At 41.1% G+C, this 20222-nt stretch overlaps 1 protein-coding gene and 1 pseudogene across 5 annotated transcripts; one reads left to right on the top strand and one right to left on the bottom strand.

The window, feature by feature from the left end:
- Positions 1–1370: 1370 nt before the first annotated feature.
- LOC115161480 (ER membrane protein complex subunit 1-like) lies at positions 1371–5591 on the bottom strand (annotated as a pseudogene).
- Positions 5592–8125: 2534 nt separating this feature from the next.
- On the top strand, positions 8126–20093 carry fap (fibroblast activation protein, alpha). 5 transcript variants are annotated; one of them, XM_029711035.1, is made up of 26 exons: positions 8126–8368; positions 8530–8641; positions 8869–8953; positions 10971–11063; positions 11201–11295; positions 11395–11469; positions 11557–11609; positions 11700–11772; positions 12399–12519; positions 12622–12776; positions 12979–13076; positions 13201–13330; positions 13480–13518; positions 13615–13713; positions 13880–13950; positions 14064–14117; positions 14343–14467; positions 14974–15024; positions 15145–15243; positions 15628–15697; positions 15795–15989; positions 16247–16301; positions 16420–16519; positions 16654–16712; positions 18472–18544; positions 18764–19264. In XM_029711035.1, the coding sequence occupies exons 2-26, from the start codon at positions 8639–8641 to the stop codon at positions 18961–18963; spliced, it is 2271 nt and encodes a 756-aa protein (XP_029566895.1). In that variant the 5' UTR covers positions 8126–8368; positions 8530–8638; the 3' UTR covers positions 18964–19264. The 5 variants fall into 5 exon arrangements, with proteins under 5 accessions (XP_029566895.1, XP_029566894.1, XP_029566898.1 ...); XM_029711036.1 differs by adding an exon at positions 19271–20093 and having other exon boundaries at positions 8130–8641; positions 18764–18837; XM_029711034.1 differs by having other exon boundaries at positions 8126–8641.
- Positions 20094–20222: the final 129 nt, after the last annotated feature.

Genomic DNA, 20222 nt, shown 5'->3' with positions numbered 1-20222 from the left:
GCCAAGTCTGCTGTTTACTTAAAAAGATTATATGATCAAAACTACTTTGAAAACATTGAATGTGTGAAAATGTACTTAAATTGATGATTGTAGTATTACATCAAAGTGGTTCATCTTTGTTTGACTAATTAATGCATGATGTCACACATCCTGTGGTCTGTAAAGTTGTGTTTAGGTACATTGTATTCAATAATTTAATATACAGTGTATTCGGAGAGTTTTCAGACCCCTTGACTTTTTCCATATTTTGTAATGTTACATACAGGCTTATTTTGAAATTGATTATATTGTGTCTTCTCCTCATCAATCTACACACAATACCCCATAATGACAAAGAAAAAACTGAAATATCACATTTCCATAAGTATTCAGACCCTTTAGTTAATACTTTGTTAATGCACCTTTGGCAGCGATTACAGCCTCTAGTCTTGGCACACCTATATTTGGGGAGTTTCTCCCATTTTTCTCTGCAGATCCTCTCAAGCTCTGTCAGGTTGGATGAGGAGCGTCGCTGCACAGTATTTCTTTTCATATATATATATTTAAAACAAACTGTTTTCGCTTTGTCATTATGGGGTATTGTGTGTAGATTGATGAGAAAATGCAAATATTTCATAAATTTTACAATGAGTCTGTAACGCAACAAAATGTGGAAAAAGTGAAGGGCTCTGAATACTCTCCGAATGCACTGTATTTTATTTTGCCCACATTTGTGTTTATCAGACAGAACAAAGGGAAGTTTTGGAACACGGAGGTCAACTTGCTGATTGCAACAACAGTGGCTGAAGACGGTCTGGACATAGCAGCATGTAACTTTTTGATACGATAGCTTGTGACCAATGAGATCACTATGATTCTGGTCAGTGATTTAAAAGGTTAACTGGCTTTGCCAAAAACATGTTATTATTAGTCAATATTCACGGTGTCATTATTAACTAAGAACGATGAACTAAGATTCTCTATTGTCTGCTAACTCTTTGGTATGCGCCACATTACATTTACATTTTACATTTTAGTCATTTAGCAGACGCTCTTATCCAGAGCGACTTACAGTAGTGAATGCATACATTTCATACATTTTTTTTCTTCTTCTCCGTACTGGTCCCCCGTGGCAATCGAACCCACAACCCTGGCGTTGCAAACACCATGCTCTACCAACTGAGCCACACGGGACCAGGGGTGTGAATACCAGGGGTATTGACTCAGGGGTGTGAATACTTACGTAAATTAAATCTGTATTTCATTTTCAATAAATGTACAAACATTTCCAAAAACATGTTTTCACTTTCATTATGGGGTATTGTGTGTAGCTAGCTGGGTGAGGGGGTTGAGGAGGAATCAAATCCATTTTGAATTCATGCTGTAACAACAATGTGGAATAAGTCAAGGGGTAGGAATACTTTCTGAATGCAACTCCCCTTAAATTCTACCTCAATGTAAAGTCTTACCAAATAAATTAAACAAACAAAAAAATTAATGGAAAATCTTGCAACTCGAAATTAATCTCTTCCTTGAAAAAGAAAGAGGACCCCCCCCCCACCAAAACGGCTTCAGCTCGTCCACCACCATTGTCCCAGTGTCATCCATGCAGCAACGGAGAGATCAGAGTTGAAAGGTGAGAAGTTGACTCTTCACCGCCAGGCCCGGTTGAGCAGTTTGACCTGTGCCAGACGTTTACTAATCATGGTGGCGAAGAACAGAGCGAACAGAACACTGCTAATCAGGACGTAGTCGTAGTCATCTTTCAGCACGTCGAACTGCTTGGAGGGGTACACTCTGGTTTGGTAGATGTCAAGACCGTACGCTACCACCAGACATGTGGACTCCAGGCCAGAGGGGGAGTGTAGATTCCTTTCACTCTCAATACGGTCTGATTGTAGTTGATGAACCACTCTGTGCGGATGGGCATCTCTGGGGCGTAGGGTATAAGGTTCTCCTCACGGCTGTGCTCAGTGACGACCTCTGGTCTCCGTGGATGAAGGAACATCTTGGGGAGAGACAAGATGGCTCCTGATGGTAAACCCACCAGGAGATGTCTGGAGGTGATGCCCTTCTCAGTGAGCGTAGCCTCCATGGTGGTGATGGGAGAGGGGAAGATGTAGGTCTGCTGTAGGACCTGGGGCAGGTGGGGTCTGTCCAGACTACTGAACACTGTGCTGTTATACAGCTCTGTCCCTTCAAACAGCTCCAGCACACTGAACTCATTACGCCTGGACTTGGTGTTCCAGTACTCATACACCACCCAGTTCTCAGCGTGGACAAAGTGGACGGGCCCCCTGGCCTTTCTCTGGACGGCTTCATGGATGATGCGTCCAGTCACACCATCGACCAGGAACACGCCCACGAAGGCCCGCTCAGGGTGGGCGTCTGTACTCTCCGTCACCACTGCCAGCAGGTTAGGGTTTAGGTACTTGTAGAGAACACTGTGGTCTCCCATCACTCTGCCCTGAGAGTGGACATGTTTGTTGGGCCTCTTCCCTTTGACAGCTACTATCTTCTGGACCTCTGTAGGTAGGACCACCTCCCAGATCCGCTCTGTGGACAAGTCCTTGCGCAGTCTGAATCCAGATAGGTTTCCGTGCTCTGAATGGACCAGGTAGAAGAAGATCGAGGAGGCCATCTCCTGGAACTGCTGCAGGACGTTCTTCGTGGAGGGGAAGGCTGTCACCTTGTATTGGTCATCGACCAGCAGCAGGACCTTGGTGTAGTCCTGGTCTATAACAGGTAGTAGTAGTGACTGGAGGATGGGCGGGGCAGGGCCGGCAGGGCGATGTGGCTCTTCCTGCCAAATATGGGGTTGAACACATGCAGGGTGGCCAGGCCAGTGTCCTTATCCTTGATGAGCAGAGTGCATTGTGGGGGATGGGGGAAGTGAGCGGTGGTCCTCTGGACTACCAGTTTGAAGGCTGCGTTTGGGCTGGACATTCTCCAGGTAGTGCTTCCACAGAATAGAGCCTGACTTGCTGTCGATGCCAAAGAGCTTCCACGAGGCAGTGACCATAACCATCATCTTCTGCAGGTTGAACTCATCCCTGGACAAGGTTTCTATGGTGACCTCGTTCTTAACCTGGCTGCGGGGTTTACGGGCTTCGCCACATGAGATAAATAAATAGTATAATGTATTAGCAGTATAATGGTCTATAATGTATAATGGTTAGCAGACAATGTATTCACTGTATAACTCAATCTGCATCATCATACTGTTAGCGTGACTTCAAGCTCCCGTTGCCATGGTTTAATGAGAGCATGTTTACTGTTTTTATGTCTTAGGCCCGAGGCAGAGGCGAGGACAGTAGTTACACTTTAGTGGCGGGGGAGGGTTCTGGGGTCGCTGAAAGAGAGTGTCAGTGAGTAGCATGAGAAGATAATGAGCAAAGCTACTGATGAAGTCAAGAAATTAGATCAAGCGGAATATGATAAAAGGATATGCCTCCACTCTCAAATCGTAACCTCCAGCTTGATATTAAATGAATTGTTTTCCTGCAATTGAGTAAAATCAGATTCCCGGCGAAAGAGAAATCAAAGAGAAAACGCATCACTTACTGAGAGGCTAACGGACTACAAGACCGTTTCATAGCATGCAAACTATGGACAGGTAGGCCTATTCCTTGTCCTAATTCTGTAAAGAGAGAAAGATGTTTGTGTTGACCTATAATAGACAACATTTTACGTTAAAGTCTGTAAGGCACTTGCTCATCTAGCAAATCAGGAGTATGTTTTGTTTCCTGAAGATTATGATCACTTGCCTGAAAATGTAAATGAACCTTTTTCGCTTCAGGAAAGTCATAGACTGACTGTAGAAAACTTTACGAACACATTCCTAATATTAAGTTGCACACCCTTTTGCCCTCAGACAGCCTCAATTTGTCGGGGCATGGACTCTACAAGGTGTCAAGCATTCAACAGGGATGCTTGCCAATGTTGACTCAAATGCTTCCCACAGTTGTGTCAAGTTGGCTGGATGTCCTTTGGGTGGTGGACCATTGTTGATACACACAAGAAAATGTTGAGTGTGAAATAAATCCAGCAGCGTTGCAGTTCTAGACACATTCAAACCGCTGTGCCTGGCACCTACTACCATACCCCATTTAGAGGCACTTAAATACTTATTTAACCTGTCTCCTCCCCTTCAGCTACACTGATTGAAGTGGATTTAACAAGTGACATCAATAAGGGATCATAACTTTCACCTAGATTCACCTGATCAGTCTATGTCATGGAAAGAGAAGGTGTTCCTAATGTTTTGTTCTCTCAGTGTATATTTCCTGCTTTTCACCTACACATAGGGGATGAATCAGAAAGATCAGAATTATTAGTATTTTTGTTGTTATCAGTAAAAGAAATCTCAGAGGATGCTGAACTTGCCCGACTACCATAAATTGTCTGTCTTGGGACAATTGGGAGGAACCAAAATGATCAGTTTGAGGCTACTGGAATTCTTTCTGTTTGGTTGTTTGACCTGCCCAATGGGGCAACCTCAGAGGAGGCTCAACTTGCGCGTCTGCTCAGTTCACTTACCTGTCTGCTCAGTTCACTTGCCCCAGGCAATAAGGCAACCTTTAAAAAAATCCCTAAATAGATATTCAAACGTTTAAATCTATATCTACTGTAAGTGCATGTTGCAAAGCTAATGCCAGTTGTCCACTCTCATTGATTTCTTCCTGCAGAGATGGGGTTCAATGATGCTCTACCGTGGAATTGAGGTACTTCCTGGTGACGTGTGATGAGAAGAAGAAGAACATTAACAAGTGGAGTGAGCTGGTTATCCAGTTACCTGCCTCTGACTATGCTGAACATGCTCAATCTGTGGTCGAAGCTCTGAGGATGAAGAATCACTGTATAACATGGTAGCTACAAGAATTGCTGCCAAATAGTAAGGATCGAAAAAAAAATGCGTGATGCTCCCTGTACCTTTGGTAGTTGGACTTAATAATCAGCCTTATTTTCACTGCAAATTACACATGTTCAAACTGTGTGTGACTTTTATATTTTTTATTGCGAAGACTGTTAAATGCGTGTCACATCCTGACCAGTAAAAGGGGTTATTTGTTATTGTAGTTTGGTCAGGACGTGGCAGGGGGTGTTTGTTTTGTGTGTTTCGGTGTTTTTGGTTTATGTTCTATATTTTCTATTTCTATGTGTATATCTACTTTTCTATTTCTATGTTGGTTTTTGGCAATGACCTCCAATTAGAGACAGCTGGTTGTTGTTGTCTCTAATTGGAGGCCATATTTAGTTGGGTTTGTTTTCACTTGTGTTTTGTGTGTGGCTATTTTCTGTATAGCCTGTGTTCCTTATCTGTTTTGTCGTTTTGTTATTTTTGTTTAAGTGCTCACGTTACTTCAAATAAATTAAGAAGATGAGCACTTTACCCGCTGTGCCTTGGTCCAATCCTTACGACGCCTATGACAGAACCACCCACCAAAAAAGGACCAAGCAGCAGAAGAAGGAGCAGCAGGAGAGATATTTGGAGTCATGGACGTGGGAGGAGATCCTTGATGGCAAGGGTCCATGGAGCCAGGCTGGGGAGTACCAGCGCCCAAAGGAGGAACTGGAGGAAGCGAAGAGGGAACGACGGAGGTACGAGGCATTGTATCCTCCATTTCAGGAAGTGGAGAGACAGCCCCCCCCAAAAAAAATTGGGGGGGCATACGGGGAGTTTGGTTGAGTCAGGGGGCAGCCCTGACCTAACATCCCGGGCGTACAGGAGAGAGCCGTGGATCAAACCGGAACCAGTAAAGGAGTCAAGCGAGGAGTTTGACGTGAGATTCCGGAGAATGGTGCTGGCGGAAAGGGCACTACGAAGCTGGCGGACAGAGGGGCGAGAAATGCATTACGGGGTAGTGCGCACTATCTCGCCCATCCGCACGCACAGTCCAGTGCGGTTGATACGGGCTCCGCAGCGTTGCCGGGCTACAGTGACCATCCAGCCAGGACTGGTTGTGCAGGCCGCGCTCTCCAGACCTCCAGTGCGCCTTCACAGCCCAGTACGTCCTGTTCCTGCTTCCCACAATCGCCCTGAGGTGCGTGTTAATAGTCTGGCGCCTCCAAAGCCAGCCCCACGCAGCAGGCCTCCAGTGCGCCTGCCCAGTCCGGGGCGTCCTGTTCCTACTCTCCGCACTCGCCCTGAGGTGCGTGTTAATAACCTGGCGCCTCCAAAGCCAGCCCCACGCATCAGAACTCCAGTGCGCCTGCCCAGTCCAGTACGTCCTGTTCCTGCTCCCCACACGAGCCTTGAGGTGCATGTTACTAGTCTGGCGCCTCCTATGCCAGTCCCACGCATCAGGCCTCCAGTGCGCCTGCTCAGCCCTGTCTCCAGCGACGCTCCTCAAGCCCAAGGGTCTCCAGCAAAGCTCCTCAGCCCGGAGTCTCCAGCGACGCTCCTCAGCCCGGAGTCTCCAGCGACGCTCCTCAGCCCGGAGTCTCCAGCGATGCCGCGCAGCCCAGAGTTTTCTGAATGGGAGCTACGCCCAGAGCCACCTCTGTAGTGGGAGGTTTGAGAAGGAGGGGTGTAGCACAGGGACCGGCGTTGACGGTGGCCACCCTCCCTTCCCTCCCTTTAAGTTTGAGGTTGTTTTTGTGGGGGGGTTTGTTTTTGAGTTGCATTCGGGGTCTGCACCTTTGGGGGGGGGTACTGTCACGTCCTGACCAGTAAAAGGGGTTATTTGTCATTGTAGTTTGGTCAGGGCGTGGCAGGGGGTGTTTGTTTTGTGTGTTTCTGTGTTTTTGGTTTATGTTCTATATTTTCTATTTCTATGTGTATATCTAGTTTTCTGTTTCTATGTTGGGTTTTTGGCAATGACCTCCAATTAGAGGCAGCTGGTTGTCGTTGCCTCTAATTGGAGGCCATATTTAGCTGGGTTTGTTTTCACTTGTGTTTTGTGGGTGGTTATTTTCTGTATAGCCTGTGTGCCTTATGGAACTGTTTCGTCGTTTTGTTATTTTTGTTTAAGTGTTCACGTTACTTCAAATAAATTAAGAAGATGAGCACTTTACCCGCTGCGCCTTGGTCCAATCCTTACGACGCCTATGACAATGCGCAATGATACTGGGGGTTTCAGATGCCTTTTTCTTTCTTTTTAACAAGTTGCCAATTGCAATGAAATGAATCATAGTCATTGTCAATAAATTGAATTATGCAATCAGTAAATGTTGAATCAAATGAATAATATGCTTGCATAAAAAAAGGGATCCTAGAGAAAAGATTCCATTACTTATAACTATGTGCCCTAGATATTTCCATGCTTACTCACTGACTCGGAAAAAAATGGTTTAGCAGGAAGAGAGCTGAGAGAGGAAGATGACTAGTTGAATATGATGTGCAAACATTTCACAATTGTGCTTGATCTGTGCTCCTAGATGAGCTGTTATTGTGTCAGACACTGCATTTGCTTCCGTCAGTAACAACATAATCACACAATTATTGTCACATACCCTGGATAGGTGCAGTCAAATGTGTTGTTTTACAGGGTCAACCATAGTAGTAAGTCACTCATGGAGCAAATTAGGCTTAAGTACCTTGCTCAAGGGCACATCAACAGATGTTTCACCTTGTCAGCTCGGGTATTTGAACCAGCGACCTTTCGGTTACTGGCCGAACTCTCTAACCGGAATGGATCAAACTAAAGATGATAATGAACTTCTTCACAGTTCCTCTCCCTCGGGATCCTCTGGTGTTTCCCTGGTCCCTGTGGTACTTTCTCACTACAGTGCACCTGTTGGCACACATGCTTACGTTAGATCTGACATACAGAAGACAGGTGGTGTTTTGTGGTGCTGGAAAATAGATGAATAAGTACACATCGCATTAAGATTGTTGGTAAATTCACGTATCACTTTGTCAATGTCACAGGTATGTGTTACCCTGGCTACTGTGATTTGATAGTTCAGGGAGTAATCAAAGAAAATGATATGAGGGCTTGCCTTATAAATTGCATGCTTATGACTTTGCCCCTTGGTTACTGTTTTCATTGTTTTGTTGAATGTTTATCCTGAATGCATAGCTTTCTGGATATTTCCAAAACACAAATTCCTGCCATGTGTAAAGTGTATGAGGAGACAATAAACTGGGGCAGAATCTGCTTTGATGTGTGTTTGCTTTCAGTTATTTCTGCATGGTGTGTAGACGACGTACAAATATTTGGACTTTACAGATATACAAATTATGGTTATTTATCCACAAAATGCATAAAATCCACAAATTGCAAACGTATTCTATATAATTGCAAAGCTTAACGATGTTCACTGATAATAACTGGACGATTTATGATATGCGCTGAATGGAAAGTCACTTCCTAAATCTTCACAAATTCGGCGCCATCGGAAAGTTATGTGGGCTGTTGACTTCGAGGAGGTATCCCTGTGACTAGTAAGAATTTCCAACTCTTCCTTACGGATGCACCCTGGAGTACAAGGGAAGCTAAATTCAACTCGGACGGAGTAACATTGTTTCTTTTCCGCTGCTTATGTTACAGTTTAATCAAGAACCTATATATTTTTTCTGCACTATGTTAATTGTTTGACATCCAGAGAGAGTGCGAAGAAGTCGGCTGTCACTCCACGTCAGCGTACCGGATTCCTCAGGTTGAGAGGTGCATGTCCACTCCCGGGTGAATGCCGATACATCATCGGTACTACTATGGTCAGTAAAACGAATGCATTAAAAATACATACAAATGCAAAGTTAACGGTGCTTCTTTAAATGACAAGTCTTATTAATTTTTAATCATATTAATAAGAAAATATGAAAATCAAAGAGATATAGATAGAATGCCAGTGAGTTCTCCTCCAAGACTATAATATACTACTTTATAATTCACACAGAACTTTTTGCAACATTTTGTCACCCTCGTCCCTCACCTTTAACAGGGCTGCGGCAAGGTGCTTTGGGCTGTTGTGGGGGCGGCTGTCGTCATCACTTTAATAACTGTCCCCATGGCAATATATCTGAATAGTAAGTTGCTTTATTTTATCATAAATGTATGATTTCAACATTTAATTAAATGAGATATGGTTTCCATTCACTCTGTAAACAATTTTCACACTATGGTGTCCACTGAGTTGACAGTGACTTATGAAGATCGTTTGCTGACGAAGCGATTGTACAACTTCACCAAGTTTCATTAAGTCAGTCATCATAAATAACCAACAATACTCAGATTGTTGTGTTATTGTTTCACTGAAACTTCCAATGTGAGCATTAATTTGTCTATTCTAGAATTATTTACATTTCTTGAATCATTAAATCCAAAGATGAGATAGGATGGGGGGTTATTGAACCACAAACGGGAACATTTCAAATTCAAGTAGGCCTACTATACAATATAGTGATAACCATGTGGCGCCACCAAGTGATTGCTATTGCCTTTTTGGATGTACAGTTGAAGTCGGAAGTTTACATACACTTAGGTTGGAGTCATTAAAACTCGTTTTTCAACCACTCTACAAATTTCCTGTTAACAAACTATTGTTTTGGCAAGTCAGTTAGGACATCTACTTTGTGCATGACACAAGTAATTTTTTCCAACAATTGTTTACAGACAGATTATTTCACAATTCCAGTGGGTCAGAAGTTTACATACACTAAGTTGACTGTGCCTTTGAACAGCTTGGAAAATTCCAGAAAATGATGTCATGGCTTTAGAAGCTTCTGATAGGCTAATTGAAATCATTTGAGTCAATTGCAGGTGTACCTGTGGATATATTTCAAGGCCTACCTTCAAACTCAGTGCCTCTTTGCTTGACATCATGGGAAAATTAAAAGAAATCAGCCAAGACCTCAGAAAATAAATTGTAGACTTCCACAAGTCTGATTCAATCTTGGGAGCAATTTCCAAATGCCTGAAGGTACCATGTTCATCTGTACAAACAATGGTACGCAAGTATAAACACCATGGGACCACACAGCCGTCATAACGCTCAGGAAGGAGACGCGTTCTGTCTCCTAGAGATGAATGTACTTTGGTGCGAAAAGTGCAAATCAATCCCAGAACAACAGCAAAGGACCTTGTGGAGATGCTGAAACGGCGCTCAGCAAGGAAGAACCACTGCTCCAAAACTGCCATAAAAAAGCCAGACTACGGTTTGCGACTGCAAAAGGGGGATTGCATCCGAACCGTGAAGCAAGGGGGTGGCAGCATCATGTTGTGGGAGTGCTTGCTGCAGGAGGGACTGGTGCACTTCACAAAATAGATGGCATCATGAGGAGAGGAAAATGATGTGGATATATTGAAGCAACATCTCAAGACTTCAGTCAGGAAGTTAAAGCTTGGTTGCAAATGGGTCTTCCAAATGGACGATGACCCCAATTATACTTCCAAAGTTGTGGCAAAATGGCTTAAGGACAACAAAGTCAAGGTGTTGGAGTGGCCATCACAAAGCCCTGACCTCCATCCTATAGAAAATTTGTGGGCAGAACTGAAAAAGCGTGTGCAAGTAAGGAGGCCTACAAACCGGACTCAGTCATACCAGCAGCTCTGTCAGGAGGAATGGGCTAAAATTCACCCAACTTATTGTGGGAAGCTTGTGGAAGGCTACCCGAAACGTTTGACCCAAGTTAAACAATTTAAAGGCAATGCTACCAAATACTAATTGAGTGTATGTAAACTTCTGACCCACTGGGAATGTGATGAAATAAATAAAAGCTGAAAGAAATCATTCTCTCTACTATTATTCTGACATTTCACATTCTTAAAATAAAGTGGTGATCCTAACTGACGTAACACAGGGAATTTTTACTAGGATTAAATGTCAGGAATTGTTTAAAACTGAGTTTAATTGTATTTGGCTAAGGTGTATGTAAACGTCCGACTTCAACTGTAGTAGTGTACAATTTCCAAGGATTTGTTGAAGATATCCACTTTCGTGGAAAGTACTAGCATATTGTTTGATTATCAACAAACCAATATTTGCAGTTGTTGATTCCAGTAAAATGCATCTGTCACTAATTCAAGTACATTTTCATGTTTCAGGAGAGGACGCAGGCTCCAATAGGCCTTTTACCCTGGCAGATTATTTCAATGACACAATTAGGTATAAAATATATAATTTGCGGTGGATATCAGGTATTGCATTGTTTTGTTTATTCAATTGCTTCTAAAAGTATATGCATGCATTCCTTGTCATTGTTTGTTTTGATTTTAAAGGGCCTGCATTTTGATCATGTCTCAAAAAGTTACATTTCTGTCTCATTCTCCTATAGATAACGAATACCTGCATAAAACGAGACAAGGCAACATTATGCTTCACAATGCTGAAACAGGGGATTTCTTTGAATATATAAGCAACAACACATTTGTAAGATATTTTTCAGGCAAAGAGCACTCTAATCTTCCGTAGTATCTTTCAACGCGAGTAATGTATTGACATTTTGTATTTAAAATGTTTATGTCATAGGAACAAGTGTATGCCACAGACTATATTATTTCTGCTGATCGGAAATACATCTGCTTTGAGAGCAACTACTCCAAGGTAATATATTGAATGATTGTTTATAGTTTGATCATGGGGTGTCTTTTGTAATACACAACACTGATTTACTGTATCATGTGTTTACAGCAATGGAGACATTCATTCACAGCCTCTTACTCCATCTATGATTATGACAGTTCGTAAGTGCATCTCTCTTTTCCCAGTGAAAGTGCCAGACTCAACTACTCCTCTATCACTAAAGACCTGATGTTTCTATCTCTTTCTCCCAGAACATTTCTCAAGTCTGTGAACATTCCACAAGTTGTGCAATACTTTGCCTGGGCACCAACAGGAAACAAACTGGTGAGTGATTCAAAACCAGTCGGATACACTATCTATGGGGGTGTGTCCCAAATGGCACCCTATTCCCTATTTAATGCACTACTGTTGACCAGGGCCCATAGGGAAGTAGTCTACTATGTAGGGAATAGGGTACCATTTGGGATGCAAACAGGGTGTTCAAAGCATGTGTATACACTATAAAATACAAATTCAAGTCTATCCATGGACCATATCTAACAAGATCAGAAAAATAAATCAGATTATAACCTAAGTTTTATTTGAAAAAAACAACATTTGCTACCTGACTAAGAGTTCTCTGAGGCCCTTGGTAACTATAACAAGTGTATAATGAGAAAAGAGGCTGGAGTGTATTTAATGTCATTGCTATTGCATCGTTCATCTGCTCACTAGTATCCTGCTAGTTTTTGCAAACTGCTGGCACCATAATTAGCTCTCTCTCCCATGGCGAGAATGGGCGTTGGCCCAGAGAGATGCAAAACACAGTGGGATTAGCTGCTGCACCAACCAAAAGAATCTGGAATAGGATGCCAGGGAATAAAACCACTGTAGAGGAAGTAGGCTGTCTCTAGTATAAACTAAAGTCAATGGAATGCTGACATTAACATGACCGCTGATCTCTCTGCCAGGCTTACGTCTGGAATTACAACATTTATTTGAAACCCAACGCCACTGCTGAAGCCATACAAGTGACCCATAATGGAAAAGAGAATCAGATTCTTAACGGTGCCCCTGACTGGGTATATGAGGGTGGGTATTAAGTAACATTCACCCATTTTAGGGGAAAGGGATGAGGTGAATTTCATCACACACATGGCTTTTGGGTAACTTGATTCCTTCCTCTTTTTTCAGAGGAGGTTTTCTCATCGAACGAGGCAATATGGTGGTCACCAACTGGAAAGTATCTGGCTTATGCTGAGTTTAATGACACAGGTGTCCACACGATCGAGTACTCTTTGTATGGAAATGGACAATACCCCAGTACAGTGGTTGTCCCATACCCCAAGGTGGGATGTTGTAATATGTGCCTTTTTTAATGCATGTTACGAATGTCATAAGAATGAGAGACATACCACAGATCGCACGTAAATAGGTCAATACACCATGATTATACACACAGTATGTGAATTGTATGTACTGTACCCTTAGAAAATGCTCATGTTTTTGGAAGATATCAAGTGTTTGTTATGCATGTTATCTCCTATCAAGGCTGGCTCAACTAATCCTAAGGCAAAGCTGTTTGTAGTGGACACAATAAATCCATCAAGACGGACACAGGTGGTGGTGCCAGATTCCATTGGTGCAGGGTACAGTATAATTTCATACTCTAATATACATTTGTAGTGGTTTAAACAGTCAAGGCTAGTCAATATCAATCACATGTAAAAAAGGGTGATATAAACCTGTCACTTTGTGTTGTTTTTCTCCCAGTGATCACTATTTGAGTTCAGTCACTTGGGTGACGGATGAGCGCATCGCTGTTCAGTGGACCAAGAGGAAGCAGAACCATGTCCTTTTACAGATCTATGACTTTGATGGAAACAACTGGAATGAGAACCAGGTACTTGTCACCTCACCTCAGACTCTGTGGGTGAGCTCATTGGTAGAGTCGACATTAACTCCAGGAATGTTACTGTGTGAAGCATTCTGTAACTGTATAGGCCTAATAGAAATAAATGTAATAAAATATTTGTACTTTTTTTCTTTTAGAAATATGAACAAATTAGCAAGACCGGTTGGGTTGGCCAAGTAAGTTCACATACTGTATAATGAAAGAACCATGAGAACGAAATCTAGGTGCTGAAATATTTTGTTTTCTAATAATCAATTATTTCAATTTTCCAGTATGTTCCTCTCCAACCTATGTTTGCAGAGGATCATATCAGTTTCTACAAAGTGATGAGTGACACATACGGTTATAAGCACCTTCACCGTGTGAAAGATGTAAGTATTTTATTCCTCAAAGTGATTGTTTCATCAAAATCAAAAAGTTTATTAGCTTTATGTAGAGGACACACGTGGTGTACACAGTACAATAAAATGCTTACTTGCATGTAAATGTTAGCAATATCAGAATGCAGTACCTATGAAAGTGCATATAATTCAAAAGGGCAAGGCAACACCTATTACCTCAGGCAAGTGGGAGGTCATCTACATTTCAAAACTCACCAAAGACGCTATGTAAGTACAGATGCACAAGACGTGGGTATGTAAGAACTAGAAAAGTATCATTATGAACTATGTCGTGTGTTGCTCCTTCAGAATGCTTCTTCACTATTGTTTCATTTTCACAGATACTATGTAAGTAATGAGTACCAAGGAAAGCCTGGACAGAGAAATCTATACAAGTAAGAAATACATTTAATTTAATTCGATAACAGAATCGAGTACATTTAGTATTTATCTATCACTATAGATATTTCATTTAAAGTGGTTTCCCTAAATTCCCTAAATTCTTAATCATTCTGAATACAAAATAAACCATAAAAGTATGTTCAATTGCTACCATAAATCTTTTCGTTATTCAGACAGCAATGTTAACTCGTATGAACCTGTGTTTGTTTGTTTGTCAGGGTTATGATCGGAAGGAGCCACTCTGCTCCCCAGTGCCTCACCTGTGGCCTGTATAAGGACAGGTGTCAGTACAACTCAGCCTACTTCAGCTACAATGCCTCCTACTACCGCATGGACTGCTATGGTCAGTTACCCCATTCCCCATTCACATCCTGAGCACTAACCCATTCGTGATCAATGCTAAAAAAAAATAACTGGGGTGCGGAGTATCAGTAAGTGATACAGGAAGTGTCCCAAATGACACCTTGTTTTTATTTTATTTTCAATTTAACCTTTATTTAACTAGGCAAGTCGGTTAAGAACAAATTCTTATTTACAATGGCGGCCTACCAAAAGTCAAAAGGCCTCCTGCGGGGATGGGGGCTGGGATTAAAAATAAAAATGAATTAAATAAAAATATAGGACAAAATACACGTCACGACAAGAGAGACAACACAACACCACATAATTCCCTATGTAGTGCACTACTTTTGACCAGGGCCCATAGGGAATAAGGTGCCATTTGGGATGAAGCCGTAGTCTCAGTTCTGACCTCTGACCTCTAGGTCAGCTAGTACATGAGGTTATGTGGTGAACAATTAGCCTACGTGATGTCATACTGTATTGTGTGTGCTGATTGTTTCTTTACAGGACCTGGAACACCATTGTTCACACTCATGGACAATAGAGGCTCAGGTAAAGGTATGCAAAAAGTACCACTACTTTGAAGATACTCTTTGTAACTGAGAAATATACAGGTTCAGGAATCTTTACCGTAAACGGGGAACTTCTGATTCAATTGAGGAAGTTGTTTTGTTTTAGAACTCCTGGTTCTTCGTGACAACAAAGATCTTGAAGAAATGCTAAAAGAATTCCAAATGCCAACCATGCAGCGTGGGACCCTGAGGGTAGCAGGATTTGGTAAGTGATAGTTTTAGAGACTGGTGGATCCAATCAAATCATGCCATGCAAAATCAAATGTACAGATGTAGGATCTTAATTTAAGCCAATTTGCTACAGTACACCAGAAAAATAATCCTGTAGCAACAGGAAATTTGAAATGTTAAGTGGATTATAATTAATGGACATTTGTGTAGGGGTTGATACATTTTTTGTAAGGGAAAATCAAGTCTGAAATTTCAAAGTGTAAATTGCAAACTTCAGAAGCCTTTTTAAACCTCAAATACACTACAAGTTTTAAATGTATTGCAGTGCAGGAAAGTTCACCTGCAACAGAGTGAACAAATTAAGATCCTACATCTATATTTCTAATGGCCTCATGTTTCACTACCTTTTTGCCAACAGATCTATGGTATCAGATGATGTTACCCCCCAATTTCCAAAAGAACAAAAAGTACCCTCTTCTAATTGATGTGTAAGTATACAAGCTTAAGTATATTTAAAGAGGATTTGCAGAGAATGAATTAGCCCAGCTGTGATTGTGTCAAGTTATATGCTTATTTCCCTTACAGATATGGAGGCCCCTGTAGTCAGAAGGCAGATTATCGCTACAGACTGAACTGGGGTTCGTACCTCTCCAGTACAGAGGGGATAATAGTGGCCAGTTTCGATGGAAGGGGAAGCGGTTACCAAGGTGACAAAATAATGCACTCTATCTACCAACGTCTTGGAACGTTTGAAGTGGAAGATCAAATAACGGCCACAAGGTAAAGTGCCATTGAAGTATAGAGACCTCAGTGTGTAAAGTCTAACATCTGTTTAACAATATGTAAAAAAATAAAATAATAATAATAAATACAAGACGTAATGTATTCATATCTGATAATGAATGTGAATTGGGAGTAGCCTAAAGTATACTATCTGTTGCTCTTGAAAAAGGTCTCATCAATTGAATCTGCTCAACACTTTAATGACATATAGCTAGAGCAGATCAAATAAAGATATATTTTTTTTTTGTCACTAGAAAATTTATCGACATGGGCTTTATAGACAAAGAACGAATAGCCATATGGGGTTGGGTAAGTTGGACATTCTCTTTGATTTTGACAATATTTCTTATAAATCTGTTGTTGTGAATACACAGTATTTGTTGAATTAAACTCTAATTAATGTGGTTTGAAATAATCTGTTTTTCAGTCATATGGTGGCTATGTCACGTCGATGGCTTTGGGTGCTGGAAGTGGAGTTTTCAAGTGTGGAATTGCAGTTGCCCCAGTAGCTAAGTGGGAATATTATGGTATGTATCAGTGCGTATAATCGTAGAAAGGGTCAAATAGTGAGAACACAGATTTAGTCGTGCATAAACTTCAAAAGCCAGTGTTTCTTTCATCCTATATGAGTTCATTCTCTATCTGGATATTCCTTTTCCAGACTCGGTGTATACTGAACGCTATATGAGTAAACCGGAGGAGAATGCTGACTCTTACAAGGTAAAGACCATAGAAATAGAATGAACAGAACGGCCGTCCCCATTCAAATGTGTGATGGCATAATGGGTGGACTGGCAGCCATTTTGAGTGTACCCATGCCAAGGTCAAAAATATACAGGTTAAGACAATGTCGTCACAAATCTGGGACCATCTTTGTTGCTAACTACCAGCGCCGTTACTAATTAGCATAACAAACCATTGTTGCAAAGCGTTATGAGACATTAGGATCCCATTGTCTTAACCTTTGTCATCTTCAACCTAGACCCATGCTAGGTTAAACACATACAGGTTAAGACAAGAGATTTCTAATATCCCATAACTCTTTGTGCCACTAGTCAACAAGGGACCAGCTTCCGCATTCAGAATGACTGGGAGTGAATGGTAGCAGCACAGAAAGTTCCCCGTCAAAGTGAAAAATTAACACAATCGTAGTGAATTTCAGCTAACTACTCAGCGAACACAAGCATAACTGCCTTACTGTAATTCTAGTAGTTTAGACATTAAAAAAAGAATCTACAGCCACTTTACTAGATTTTCCAACCACTGGTCACATTTTCAATGCTAATCCTGTATAATCCAGCAAGGGCACTGGTCACATTAATTTGTTTATTTTCAAACGCTTCCGCCTGAAATTATTATGCTGTCTTAACCTTCCCATCTTCAAGCTAGACCCATGCAGGAAGTGTAGGAAGTGCTGCAGGAAGTGCTGCAGGAAGTGCTGCAGGAAGTGCTGCAGGAAGTGCTGCAGGAAGTGCTGCAGGAAGTGCTGCAGGAAGTGCTGCAGGAAGTGCTGTGATTTGTTGAGTCACAACAGTTAGCATCATTTGAAAGAACATTGTGCTTTACCATGGCAATCCAGCATAGTCCCAGTCCGTATTAAATAGAACGTCACGGCCCCGCCCGCCTGTGGAGAAAATAACCTGTGGTTACCTAGGTTACCACATTGGCTCACAGCAAAAACGTGACTTTTTCCAAGTGCAATTTTCTTGTCTGTTTGTTTTAGTCATATTACAAAACTACATTTAAGAAAAGTAATGTCTAAAGATGACTTCAACATTGCCCTACTCCCTAGCATTCTCACTACTTATATAAACGTAATATTGTAGGGCTTCCCTCATGCCCCTTTTCATGAGGATGCTAGCAGCCAAGTGAGTGAGTGCTAGCTAGCTCCTGACCATAACATTAAGCTATCCAAGACCAACAACACAAACAAATGGACTATACAGATACAAGTAGTGAGTGGCGTTACAAACAAACTATACTAAACAAGTTAAAAGTCTCACCTGTGATTAAATGTTTTCAACTCTCCCATGCCAAATAGCCTGAAGCCACAGTGCTCTTCTCGCAGTCTCTATTTCCCTACGTGGGAGCATTGCGAACCGTAGGTCGCGATTTTTTACACTGGGGGTCAATGGGAAAGAATGTTTGTTTTCCCCAATTTGTGGACGTCGTCGAGGGGAATTCCTTATTTACTATGTGAATATCGACTCGGAGTATCAGTTGATAGAACATTCCAAATTACCATGGAAATGATTAGCTCACAATACCAGGCAGCCATTGCAAGTGTACCCATGAGTTTACCAGTCAAATTGCCAGGTTAGAGCTTCCAAGCCCGTTCTATTCATTCTATATCTATGGTAAAGACATCAGAAACATCAAAAAGCTTGGTCCCTCTTTATTTGGATAGTCATCACATAATCTGTTGTACTGTATGTCAACCGTAACTGTGTCCACATACAAACAACTTTCTATTCAACAGAATTCCACAGTAACAAGTAGAGCAAAGAATTTCAAATCAGTGGAATATCTCCTGGTTCATGGGACAGCTGATGGTATGTGTTTCTGTTTCAGTGAAACACTGTATTTTACATTCTAATCAACCACACACTCATTCACAATGTTGTATTCATAATGTGTAATGTATAGAATACAGTATTCAGTATAGCCATTAAGAGGCTCTTGATCTTGTGCAAAATCATTTATCGTATTTTCACAGATGCATATGCTTCCTTGTTCAATCAGGTATTACAAACAGTTTGCTTTTCCTGTAGACAATGTTCACTTCCAGCAATCTGCACAGATCTCCAAAGCCCTGGTTGTCCAGCAAGTTGACTTTGAGGCGATGGTAAATGTTGGTTTTGGGAAGGACTACCTGAGAGGGGTGGTGGGGATGACGTGTTGCACTTGGAGTCTGACAGAGGAGTGTCTTATACTCTTCATCGGCTCTGATCTACAGTATGCCTATTTTTGATAAAACCCTTATTTGATAGTCCCAGGGGTAAGTACAGTACGTGCAAGAATATTTTGGAGAGTTAGTACTGTATGTTACAACTTTAATTACACACATTTTACAGCCTATAAGACATTTTAGATGTCCTTCACTAGCTTATAGGTATATATAATATAATTATATGATATATGACCTCTATGTGACATGTCTATAATCTATACCTAGCCTCTGCTACAGACTTTCACCTGTGAGCGAAGCCTGGAGTCTAACATATGTCGAACACCTTATCTAGAATAATAGTAATTGTGTGTTTTTGGATTCTTTTCAGTGGTACACTGACAGGGATCACGGACTTGGAGGACCTGCCTACCATCACCTCTACACCCACATGAGTCAATTCTTACAGAAATGTCTTGTCAAACCCAAGTCGATCTAATAACCCCTTACTAAGTTCGATGCCGTTTCATTGTATCAGTATGACAGCATTTGTATAGTATATTGCTACAATAAAAATGTTGACCGCTTTTCTTTATTGATGATATTCTGGACTGAGGATTCCATTATAAGTTATATACTGTAATTAATATGTGGTTGCTTGTAATGACTATTTGTGTTTGATATGAAATGATTGTGCTGATCATAGAAAAAATGTGACCATTGAATTCACCACTATGTACTCAAAGCCATTGCATGTTGGTATAACAGTATTTTATATCAATGACTTCAGTAATATTGGTTAAAATTGTTACTGCACTGAATTTGTTGTGTAATGTTCAAATCTTGTTTGTATTTTACATTGTGTGTGAGATGTAATTGTATGTGGAATTTAAATATGGTTATAACCATTTTCTCGTTTGAAAATGTTGACAAAAAACTGTTAATTGTCCTTACATGTGTTCAAAAGGAACAAATCGTAGCGAGAGATAAGAAGTTAAAACATATATTGACAGACATTTTGGAATTCATTATCTTTCTAGCATGTTTGATACACTTCTGTATCCTGTTTATTCGGTAGAAAAAAGGGAGATTATGTATATGTATGCTTATTAGAAATGTGTGAAAAGATCTTATGGTATATGATTGTTCAGTCTGGACATCTTATTGATACAGACTGTGTATTGAACAAATAAACAACTGAATATAAAACTCCATAACATCGTATTTGTGCCTTAGTCACCTAGCAGATCATTCACTAAATTCTACTTAGGGATAATATGCTGGAAAGACATGTTTTACAGTTTAACTCCATATTCTCTTCATATTCAGAAATATTCCATAAA

This window comes from Salmo trutta, chromosome 24, assembly GCF_901001165.1.
Source record: "Salmo trutta chromosome 24, fSalTru1.1, whole genome shotgun sequence".
NCBI lineage: Eukaryota > Metazoa > Chordata > Actinopteri > Salmoniformes > Salmonidae > Salmo > Salmo trutta.
Note: the sequence above shows the minus strand (reverse complement) of the source record. Positions and strands in the feature narration are given on the sequence as shown.

What these genes read in the sequence shown, in the direction of transcription:
- fap (XM_029711035.1), top strand. An exon ending in CTACCGCATGGACTGCTATG is followed by an intron (nt 14,468 to 14,973) that starts GTCAGTTACCCC and finishes GTTTCTTTACAG; the next exon opens with GACCTGGAACACCATTGTTC. An exon ending in AGCTAAGTGGGAATATTATG is followed by an intron (nt 16,520 to 16,653) that starts GTATGTATCAGT and finishes TTCCTTTTCCAG; the next exon opens with ACTCGGTGTATACTGAACGC.